Below are 11,806 nucleotides of genomic sequence, written 5' to 3' on the forward strand. Positions count from 1 at the left end.
TTAAAAAAGGGGTAAATCACCAACCACCCTGAAGTCTGGTTTTAGTGTCTTTTTATGTTGGAGCTGTGATTGCTCCTGCATTGTCCTTTTGAAGTTCGTCACCAAGATCAGGGCCCTGGCTCCCATGTGCTGACAGAGGCTGTAAGAAGAGATGATGTACTTGGTGATCCACCCCCTGAGAGGTGTGTTTCGAAAGTGACTAGGTATTGGGTGAACCAAGCAGCATTTCCCCGTGGACACTTTTTCTTGACTGTCATTCCAGAAACGTCTGCCAAAGAAGGCCTGCTGCTGTGGTGTCAGAGGAAAACCGCTCCTTATAGAAATGTGAACATTCAGAACTTCCATACTAGGTGAGCACCCAGGGCCCCGGTCCTGTATTCTCAGTGGCATCCGGGGGTAGCATAGAGAACAGTGTTTGTGCACACCCGTGTTTTCCTCTCACCTAAGAAGACTTTTATGTATGGAGGAGAACTCAGGCTGTAGAATTCTTGATGCTTAAAGTCTCCCAAAGGAAAACTTTGAATTAAGCCTTAGCATGCTGGTAAAGCAGGACTGTATTTGTAGGTGCGTGGTGCTGCAGTGCCAGAAGGATTCTCCTGAATTTGGGGTTGTAAGCATGCATCTTACTTTAGCCTTCACCCTGGTATTGGGGAAGGGCAGCAGGAATGGCTGTTGTTTCTCAGGGAGGAGGGAGGCCCTGGCAGAGTCTACATACCCGCCACTAGTGACTTCTCAGCCTGTAGGAAATAGAAAGACCCTTCCCCCATCAGCTTTGGTCTGCTGAAATTCGAACGACGTAGAAAAATTATCTTTGAAAAATTGTAGGAAATGAGATGAATGAAATCTCGGCGTAAGAGCAGAGCATGATTCTGTCACTTGCTTCAGTCTTTCTCGCGTAGATTGGTCATTATTATGTTGAAGTAAAAGAGTTGGTTATAGTTTCACCTTTGGTTGCTAGGTTACCCATGAATGTAAACAGGCCCACTATTGGCCACTGCTAATCAGAAAAAGGAAAGATGAGGATGAACCATGGTGAAAAACTGGGGAAGTTCTTCTAGTTAAAGAAATAGTCTCAGAATGTCTACTGCATCAGGCCTTGGGAGGCCAAAGGGGAAGAGAAGCCTTCTTTGTCTCTACAACGTGCGGTTTGGCAGATGAGAGGAGCTGTCAAGGGCTGGGACTTTCTGCAGGTGTCAAAGTCAGAGTGCCCAGACCTGCATTCACTCAACTTGCTTTTCTTTTTCTGGCTCCCAGTGGGCCCGATTACTTCAGCACTGTGGCACTGATCCTCACAGAGGTCTCCTTCTACCCCAGACCCTTTAAGGAACAGAGCTCCCACACTCCGCTCTCACTGAACCTGCTGTCACCTGAAAGCTCTGGCCTGGTCTTGTCTATGGGGCATTTAGAGCTGGTGTCTATGGGGAAACAGACCAGAAATAAACATCTGCCCTGCTAATTGCATGTCCTCCTTCATCTACACGACTTTGCCTTAAAGAAAAAAAAAAAAAGAAGTTTATAAAGAAAGACAGAGGAGTATCTGGGAGGCTTTTGAAGCATCTCAAGAACTTTCAGAGGAGGCGTGTTCTGGACATTTTCAGGGTAGACATCCTTGTGTATGTTTATTGGGCAGACTCTGGGGTAAGGGCCAGAATGGAGACTTGGAGGAGAGACAGGAGACCGAGGGACTGACAGGGCAGGGACAGCAGTAGAGGCATCTCCCTTCCTGTCACTGCCTGTGCCAGCATGGACCAGACCGGGGCAGGACACAGGGCAAGTCTCAGGTGAGGAAGCAGAAAGGAGGCCAGTACAGTGGACCCTGGGAAGAAGGTGAGTGTTCAAGCTGACTGGGCGGGGTAAAGAGGAAGGTACGTGGGGTCTTCCGTGCGGTAAGTCAGACAGAAGGAAGGCCAACATCTGACCAAGTGCAGACGCTGGCTGCTGCTTTCTCTCCGCTAACACGTGTTCCTGTTCTTCTTGATGGTGGTGAAGCTGGAAAGATGGCCTTGGACTCTGTGCCCTCATCCACCGACACCGGCCCGACCTCATTGACTACTCGAAGCTTAACAAGGTTATTCTGGGTGGCCCGGCATGCAGTGTCCCCAGCCACGCATCTCGGCATGTCCTGCAAATGAGCACATCAGCACTAGCCTATCACAAACCCCAGGGCCAGCTGCAGAAATGGCCACCAGGAAAAAGCATATTCTCCCGGCTAGCCTTTCCCATGATGCAAATATGAAGGGTAGCCAGGAAAACACTTACCTCTTAAAATTAGGGAGGACGAGACCTAAGGTTAAGTCATCCCTTTTTGCCCATATCAAAATATGTTTGTTGATTTGGCTTGATTTACTATGAAGGCTTTCTATATATTAGAGATTTTACATTCCTGGATTCTAAATATGAGAAGTGAAGCCTATGTTTTTAAGGGAAGAAAGGTTCAGATAGTCCATGCCTTTTTTAAAGTCAAGTTCCCTTGACGTTTTCTGGAGTATTTAGTTGCAGAATTGATTAACTTGTCTATCACACAAGGGCTACTTCGTAACTCTCTTGTTATTGATAGAAAATATTATTTGTAGCCTTGTAAAAGAAGTTTTTGGGGCAGGCTTTTTTTTTTTTTTTTTTTTTTTTTTTTTTTTTTTTTTTTTTTTTAGTTTTACTTTATTTCAGAAAATTTAACTTAGAAAACTGCAATTCTCCCTTTAAGGGAAAGGTTCTGTGTGTTTAGGTCCCAGGTTAGTATTCAGATTCTTTCTTTAAAAGTAGTTTTGAAGCTGGGTGTGATGGCTCACACCTGTAGTCCCAGCACTTTGGGAAGCTGAGGCAGGAGACTCGCTTGAGCCCAGGAGTTTGAGGCTGCAGTGGAGTGCGATCCACCCCCACCACACTGCACTCCAGCCTGGGCCGCAGAGTGACACACCGACTCCAAAACAAAAAAGTAGTTTTGAGATGTAACCCATGATGGAAAAAGAAATCAATGTCCCTTCTGAATCTTGGGGCTGCTCTGTGCTGCCTGAGAAATAATGGTGTTTAAAGACCTAAGGGTAAAAGCAAGGCTCCCCGCACTACACATTTCCGCAGCCCCTGCATGTTTCCTCCTGGGTGCTGGTGTGCTGAGCTCACCGTTCACGTGCTGTTGCTGTGTTTGGGTGTGGGCTCCAGCCCTGTTGCATGCTGACCTCGCTCGTGTGGCATGGATGGTCGTAAGAAGAGTGACCTGGTTTCCACCTCCTCTTTAGTTCTCTCTTCCTCACCTCCTGCCCCCGCCTGTCTCCATAGCCTACAAGGTAGCATGTGAAGAGTTTACTTGCATCCTAAAGGTTAAGACTGATGTATTTTAAGGTAGCCCATGAAAACAGAGCTTTTTCCCAGCTTTTCAATGGATGTATTTTCTTATCCCCTGAATTACTTTGAAATGTTTCAAGCATATAGACAGCGTACATTTCTTTTCAATTAATCTTAATCTCATTTGCAAAATGAGGGGATTGTACTGGATAGACCTAGTTTCATTAGCAGTTTATTATGGTCAGTTTGCATTACAAAATGTCAATAGACCTGTAGTAACTGATGATCTAAGAAAGTAGAAAAATGGTAATACAATAGCAACTAATATTTATATAGTGCCAGAGCAGGCACTGTTATAAACAAAGAAACATACACGTGGATTCACACACACATATATGCATATATATAAAGCCCCACATGCACATTTAATCTTCACAATGCACAGTAACCCTATAAACGAGGTGCTGTTATTATCCCAGTTTCACAGATGAAGAAAGTGAGAAGTTAGTAATCTATTGGAGGTCACCCGGCCAATAGCTGAGTTAGGAAATAAATACTTAATTGGCACATTTTGTCATTTAAATCATACTCTGAGATAGCTTTCACAAAGGCTCAGATTCATCACTCTGTGGTTTCAATGCTGAAATCCTCTGGTTTTTGAAAAAGTAAAACTTTTACTCAGCTATTTGGCTTTCTGAACATTTGCATCAAATATGCACGTGAGATTCACTTGATGACATGACTGCTTTCAGTCAAATGGTGATAGCGCTTTGTTAAAACAACCTTTAGTTAAAAACTTTGTTTTCTTTAACTGAAATCGCTGTATACTCTGTGAGGCCAGAAAGCTAACTTTGGTTTCTTCATTGAGCACTGTGAATATGTTTGAAACCTGCAGTTTTTCAGTGTTTCACTGTATAAAAATGATTGTGCTCATTGGAAAACATTGCAGTTTCTATAAGATATTGAAATGGTTTTTTTATTAAAATTCATTAAAGTTATCCCCAGGTTAATACTACATTTCATTTTGATTTTTCTATCTTACCTCCATCTCTTTTTTTAAATTCTTAATAGTTAATTTCTCTAGTGGATCATAATAAGAAATGTTGCATCTTCTTTGTTTTCACTATTTTAATTATATACCTCTGGTTAAGTTTATTTTGCTATCTTACATATATTTAACTAGTTTTTACAGTGGAAGGTAAATGTAATCTGAAGAACAAAATTTTTTTTCATGAATTCACTTAATGATTTTAAGGTTTTGTCATTTCTTCTTGCTTCCACATGTCATTTCTTCTTGCTTCTTGCTTCAGCTAGCCACATTCTTCTTTCATCTCTTTAACCCTCAGCTTTCCCAGATTTAAAATTAGGGTGTTGGTTCTCCAAGATCCCCCTCCAAATCTAGAAAATGCATGTTTCATGATTTAGAATGATGTAAATGTTGTTATTTACAGGCTTGAAGACCAGTTCTGATGTATTCAGCGTGTCCTCTGTTGTCAATGCATTTATTTTCTTAAACCCTTTGTTCACACTTTATGGTTGGAATGTGCATGGATTGTGTGGTTTCTATAATTTTTGATGTTTCTCTAAATGTTTGAAGTGATTGGGAAAAGGTGAAAAAGAAAGTTATACTGGTATGACTGTGTGTGGGTGGGAAGGTGTCCGGCCTAGACTGAGATATGTAAAAACCATTCTTCCTAAGTCCTGTTTCAAAATATATTTTAAAAATCTGATTGTCTTGATTTCCTTATAGGATGACCCCATAGGAAATATTAACCTGGCCATGGAAATCGCTGAGAAGCACCTGGATATTCCTAAAATGTTGGATGCTGAAGGTGAGATGAAAATTGTTTGCTGAGTTATAGAAAATTTGAAGACTACAGATGTTACAGCTGTACACTGGGACCTTAGAAATTTTATAGCTAAGTTGTATCCGAAGTGCTGTGGATCCCTAACAAATCTCCATCACTGGCCACATGAGTAGTAGAGATTTTCATGTGTAGCTTCTTCATAAATTTAAAAAACCAATTGTATCGTCAAACAAGCCAGCAAAATTACAGCAAAAGAATTTGGTAAAAAGTTCAGCTTCAGCTAAGAAACAAAATGCTTTTATTTATAATTAAAAAAAAAATTTCCTGTATTTATTTTTTTTATCAACATAATGTTTTCTCCCTAACCACATAGAGACAAGTGTAGCAAATAAATGCCTTTGTGACATACTTAAGAGGAAATAATTCCTTCCTTCCAGCCAGAAGTTATAGAACTGAAATACAGAATATGGAGCATTCAACCATCAGTGTACCATCCAGACTTTCACATATTGTTTTTAATTCATCTAAATTTAATTTCATTAGAGCTGAAGCAATTTCTCTATATTTTGTACTTCACCATCACTCATCCGGGGGACTTGTTTCAAATACTTTCTTACCCCTTTTATATGGTGAGTTCGTGTGAGCTGTACCTACAGCAGACCATTGAAAGCACAGATATATGGGCACCATTCATTCATTTTATTTATTCATGATTTATTTACCACTCAACAGACATTTACTGAGCACTTACTGTGAACAGGACCCTCTGCTGGGTACTGCAGGAGCTGATGAGATGTACACTCTGCCCTCAAGAAGCTTATATTTATATATTTGTTTATTGTAAATATTATTATTCCCTAATGGTCCATTACTTCCACTAATTAGCATTGTTGGGAAAAACTAAGGAAATTGATTATAGTCAGTTGTCAATCTTCCGTCCCTCCTTGCTTTTGGTAATTGTATTATGGCCTTTGTAACAACTTACTGTAAACTAGGCAGCCTAACAACACGGTAGAAACTCCTCTCACAGCTCTCGAGGCTGTGTCTGAAATCAAGGAGTAGGCAATACCTTGTACCTCTGGGGGAGCGTTCTTCCTTGCCTCTTCCACCTTGTAGAAGCCCCGGACATTCTTTGGATTGTGGCAGCATCAGTCCAGTCTCTGCCTCTGTCTTGAAGAGGCCTTTCCCCTTCTGTGAATATTTTCTTTTCTTTTCTTTTTTTCTTTTTTGAGACGGAGTCTCACTCTGTCACCCAGGCTGGAGTGCAGTGGCACGATCTTGACTCACTGCAACCTCTTGTCTCCTGGGCTCAAGAGATTCTCCTGCCTTAGCCTCCTGAGTAACTGGGCTTACAGGCATGCACCACCATGCCCGGCTAATTTTTGTTTCTTTTGGTAGAGACAGGGTTTCACCATGTTGGTCAGGTTGGTCTCGAACTCCTGACCTCAGGTGATCCACATGCTGCAGCATCGGATTACAGGTGTGAGCCACCGTGCCTGACCTGTGAATATTTTCTTACAAGGATACCAGTCACGTTGCATTAAGGGCCTATCCTGCTCCAGCATGACCTCATCTTCACTTGATTATATCTGCAAGGATCTACTTCCAAATAAGGTTACATTCACAGGGTGCTGGCAGTTGACTTCAATGTGTCTTTTTGGGAAATGCAATTCAACCCATAACAGCAGTCCTTCAATTAGAACTCTAATTTTGCTCATTAATTAATTTAATCATTTTAAATCAAACGTCTGTATCATTGGGTGTTAACACTTGAATGCATTATTTGGAATTCTACTTATGGTTTCTCTGAAAGTCTTTAGAGGGACAAAGTCTATTAAACACTGAAGTAGCAACATAGGAAATTTCCTTTCCTCTTTGTCCATCTGTCCTAAGCGAAGCTGATATTTGTATGATCTTTCTTTTGACCTTTTCATATGATAAGTAACTATCTTGAGTTTTCCCACTGAGTTAATAGCCAGGATACTAAAGAGAGGAGAAAACAGGCAACATTTAATAAATTTTCTAGTTTATTCCTGCCTCCCAATTCCTAAATTGGGGGTGTTTCATATTCCAGCACTCATGTCTAATTATCAGCAGGATCGCCATCAGTGTTACTCTGGCGCTGCTAAAATTATTGTCCTCAGTTCTTCCGTTTTCCTTCGTCTCTGAGTCCTGGTCTAGCCAGATGTCCATTCTGCCTGTCCTTCCAGCCAGAGGGGGTGTGTTAGCACCGTGTTCATTTCCTCCTCCTACTTTTCCATACTTTTCTTCGTCTTTCCCTTTTAATGGTTCAGGAGAATGCTCACACACTATGTTACTAACTTTGTGGAATAATTGCTCAAAAGAATCTTCCGGCAAACAGTTCTGAACTTGGCCACCTTGCGTGTAAAGCGAGCGGTGGCATCGCTGCGGAATAGATTTAGCCCACGCGTTCCCTGTTGTACGTTCGTAGCCTGCATTTGGACTCCCCATCACCACAGCATTCTATCAGCATTCTAAAATTTCTGCTGCTCTTTTATGGTAATGTCAGGTCCACATCTCCTCTGATCATGAGTCCCTTTTGGTAAATCCTTGCCTTCCCACCTGCTGCCATGGACCTTAATTTCTGTCGTTTGTGTTGTCCCCTGAACTCAAGTGGGGATTTTCAGGTGGCTCATTGGCCCACACCCATGAACTGTTACTTGTAGCCAAAACTGGTGAAACTCTTCCTACACTTAACCTACTGTGCTTTTAAAAGGCTGTAAAAATTGTTTCTCTATTTCCCTCCCCAAATCCTCGTTTGAGGTGCAGACTGGGTTTAGATCTGTGGGTACCCTTGTCCCATGTGAGCCTGCAGAAGGGATCTTGTTGAGCGCTGGCCCATCTGTGGACATAGTAATAGTAAGTCCAGCAGAGTGAGCTGGTGTGTGTGCTTTGTTGCATTCCCAAGGCCTAACTCTGTCCATGGATGTGGCTTCCTTGCTAGGTTAGGGCTCTTCTTTCCCCGCCTCAGAGCAAGGATACCGTCTGATTTGGTGGAGACAGTTGTTTGTCTTTTTCAGTGTAGCTTTCTTCGAAACTGACTTTCTGTTCATGCAGTGGTATGCCGTACATGTTTGTCTGGGTTAGCCTTGCCATTCTCTTTGGCAATTCCTTTATTTCCCTTGACTATTCTGAAAAGTTCACAGAGAATCACTTTGTGGGTGTGACTTCTTTGATGTGAGCCAAAATTTTAACAGCTTAAGTGTGTGGGGGTGAGGGGGGAAGACTCATGATTCCAACATCTCCGAGGAAGCACTTAGCAGAAGCCTGCTGTGTTAGACCATCTACGCAGCTAACCTTCTTTTCTCCACACAGATTTAGTATACACTGCCAGACCCGATGAAAGAGCCATAATGACTTATGTTTCCTGTTACTATCATGCTTTTGCTGGTGCACAGAAGGTGAGGATGTAAACCATGAGTCACTGCTCACCCTTCACCTTCTGTGTCTTAATTTTTTTTCAACCGTTTTCCTCTTTTTCCCCCCCCCCTCCTCAGAGTGAGGAGACCGTCTGGTTCTGAGGAGGCAGCTGTTTGTCTTTTTTAGTCTAGCTTTCTTTGAAACTGACTTTCTGTTCATGCAGTGCTATGCCGTTCATGTTTGTTTTCCGGAAGACTCCATAGTTACACAACCCCACATCCTTTCTGTTCATAGTCTCTGCAAACCCAGTGACTAGGTTTCACCATAAGGAATTACCAGGTTGTCTTTTTAACTTCACACTGACCCATTGACTGACCCAAGTTCATGAACAAACTTACGAAAAAATGGTGTTGCCAAGATGGAGGGAGAAAGGATGTAGGTTTTCATGGTTCTGTTTTCTGTCTTCCTATTGACTGTTTCAGCAACTAGTAGAAATAGTAGCGAGAGTCATAATCAGCACAAGCCACTAGACCCTTCTCTTCAGATATTTGGTTGCTCTTGGTGATTTCTGTAAGCGTCATGGTAAGTTACAGAAGCGATTGAAAGTGTTGCCCTCTCCGGTGAATTTCATCCTCACACAAGGCACTTTGCAGAGGAGGAATCCCCAACAGTGGCGAGGGTGGGGAAGGGGACGTGGGAAGACAGACAGCCCAGTGCAGCCCCGTGAATATTCCCTGCGTCTCACAAAGTGACCTGTGTTCCTCGGAGCAAAGGGGCTGGGTGCCCTGCTGTGGTCGGAGGACCAGAGTCCCGAGGAAGGGGTAACAAGCTCTGATCCGCCACGCACCGGGTTTCCACGTGAATGCATCGAATGCCCCTTTCAAGGCCCATCAAGGGGTGGGGGAGAAAACAAACCCTCAGTTCCATCCTTTAAAAACATGCTGGCTCAAACCACCGTGTTCACGAATCATTTCGTTACCGTACCGCCTTCCTGAGGTTCAGGACCACGGGCCCCTGAGACGCAGAAAATGGGTCCACGTAAACCAATTTGTTCTTCCCTCTGTTCTCCCCGGTTTCCCCCCTTCGTCTGTGTGTGTGCGTGTGTGTGTGCGTGTCCTGTGTTATTTTCTCCCCCTTCAGACATCGTGAACACCCCCAAACCCGATGAAAGAGCCATCATGACGTACGTCTCTTGCTTCTACCACGCTTTTGCGGGCGCGGAGCAGGTACTCAACGCTTGTCCGTCCGGGCTGTTGCGTTGCTCTCTCTCTGTTGGTTGTAGTTGTGTGTGCATACTTGAGTGTGTGTTTGTGCGCTTCACATCTGACCTTGGAATCTTTCTGAGTGTTTTCTAATAACCTAATTTGGCAAGTTCTAAACTGTGAAAACGTTTTTTTAACAGCCTTAACTTTAGGCAGTTCCTGAAATGTTTTTCTGTGTTTTTCTTTTAATACATTTCCTTTATTTCATTAGTGAGTTGTGGAAAGTATTAGCGCTTTAGGGGAAAAAAAAAAAAAAAACAGATGCCATGAAATTGGAGTCACATGCATTGAGTGGAAAAGGGGAAATGCGGCAAGGAGAAATGAATGCCTTTCCAATTCAGCCTTGTTCTCTGCTTAGAAATTGCCTTCACAGTTCTGTGATTTGTTCTAATATCTTTCAAGACTCATCTTATTTTAAGTGAAATAGTGAAAGGGATAACAGAGTCGGAACCTCAAAAATATTTACATTTCTCAAGACAAACCACCTGAGGGACACTGAGGAAGAACGGCTCTCAGCTTTCTGCATATTCACCTGCTTCTGTTTCTGCCTCTCCTTGGAGGATCCTGATAAGCTGGAGTGGGCTGAGGATGCAGTGTTTCAGTGAAAGCCCATCACTAGGAAGTGACGCTAACAGTCTGGTTAGGGCTCTGGAGGAAAGGCCTTGGAACAGGCTGTGAGCCCAGAAGCCTGGATAGGCAATTCCCTCTGGTTCCATCATACCGTTGTGGCTCAAGGCACTTTGCCACTCCTGCCCCACGTTCCTTTCCACAAAGGGTGATAGAGAATTGTGTATTACTTCAATGACTTCTCATGTCAGTTAGACAAAATCTTTTTTTTTTTTTTTTAGCTAGGAATTCCTTATCAAAACAAACTAACAGTAAATGTAGATTATATGCTTTAATTTTATACATATAAGTTGTCTTGTTTGGATAGATCTTTCATCAGGGCTCTGCCATATCCATAATTTGTCCTTATAGTAAGAGAGGGTAAAGCATTATATAATTTTAGTCAAGGAACATGGCAACTGTAACAGACAAAAGGAAGCATGGCGTCGAGGCCAGGAGAGTGGAGAGTTTCCCATCCACAAACACGTTTAAACTTCCCTGTACAGAAACACCTGCTGTTGCTTTAGAGATCTTTTTCCGTTATGAGTAGTAAAGTTTTGCGATACAAATCCAGTTCTAGAAGACAGCTCTGTACCTCAGGTCAAAGGCATCATATTTGCAATAAAGAAAACATTTAAGTATTTAGTTTGGGCTTGAATATCAAGTTATTGAAATTTGTTTGAAATACTTGCCAACAAAATCTTAAAGCAAGCTCAGCTCTGTGGAAGCATCCCCTCCCCAGAAAGTTCTGCATATTCTTATCAGGAGATCAGGAGATGAGGTCTTCAGTGAATTCAAGTGCAATGGCATATCTGTATTTTTATGACCCAGTCATTTTTGCCTTGATTTCCAAAGGCTAATGTTACTCAGGGCGTTTCCATCCCATCGTCATGAGATCAGTGGAGAGTTCAGGTGGACACTGAGGGACCCAAGATCTTGGTTTCCTGGACCCATATATTTCTGTGACTAACTTGCTGGATGTTTACCAAGTTTGTGTTTGAGACTAATGCTCTCTCCCCATTATTCCCTACAGTCTAATCAGCCTGCCGTGTAAGTCTGTGTGAAAACTGTGACGAAGGTGTGAAATGATTTATAGAATGCAAAAGCCATGCCCTCAGTCTTACCACAACCTAACCCAGACTCTGCACCGTCTACAGCACGCCACCCCCCTCGTCCTCCTCATCCTCCACGTCGTTCCGTGCTGTGTGTGTACATTCCCGTCGACGGAGCCGTCCTGTTTACCTATTGTGTTTTACAGGCCGAGACAGCGGCTAACAGGATATGTAAGGTTCTTGCTGTGAATCAAGAGAATGAGAGGCTGATGGAAGAATATGAGAGGCTAGCGAGTGAGGTAAAGGAAACTGGCGACCTGCAGAACTGTCCATCCTCACGCAGGGGTTGAGGCACAGAGGGTGAAAACAGGGTAAAAAAATACTCCATGGGTTGTTTTTCCTTTTTTTTTTTTTTTTT

The 11,806-nt window shown here is 42.8% G+C and overlaps 1 protein-coding gene across 2 annotated transcripts in view; it reads left to right on the plus strand.

Annotated features, from left to right (window-relative positions):
• The window catches only part of ACTN2 (actinin alpha 2), a 79,667-nt gene that overhangs the window by 37,282 nt on the left and 30,579 nt on the right, over positions 1–11,806 (plus strand). The window contains exons 5-9 of one of the 2 annotated variants that reach the window (XM_037737803.1): positions 263–350; positions 1,990–2,068; positions 5,030–5,111; positions 8,424–8,509; positions 11,595–11,687. In XM_037737803.1, coding sequence (XP_037593731.1) covers positions 263–350; positions 1,990–2,068; positions 5,030–5,111; positions 8,424–8,509; positions 11,595–11,687 — 428 coding nt within the window. Of the gene's footprint in view, positions 1–262; positions 351–1,989; positions 2,069–5,029; positions 5,112–8,423; positions 8,510–9,608; positions 9,695–11,594; positions 11,688–11,806 lie in introns of both variants that reach the window. The other variant, XM_017526609.2, reaches the window with a different exon arrangement.

This window comes from Cebus imitator, unplaced genomic scaffold (genome assembly GCF_001604975.1).
Source record: "Cebus imitator isolate Cc_AM_T3 unplaced genomic scaffold, Cebus_imitator-1.0 Scaffold42, whole genome shotgun sequence".
NCBI classification, from domain to species: Eukaryota; Metazoa; Chordata; class Mammalia; order Primates; family Cebidae; genus Cebus; species Cebus imitator.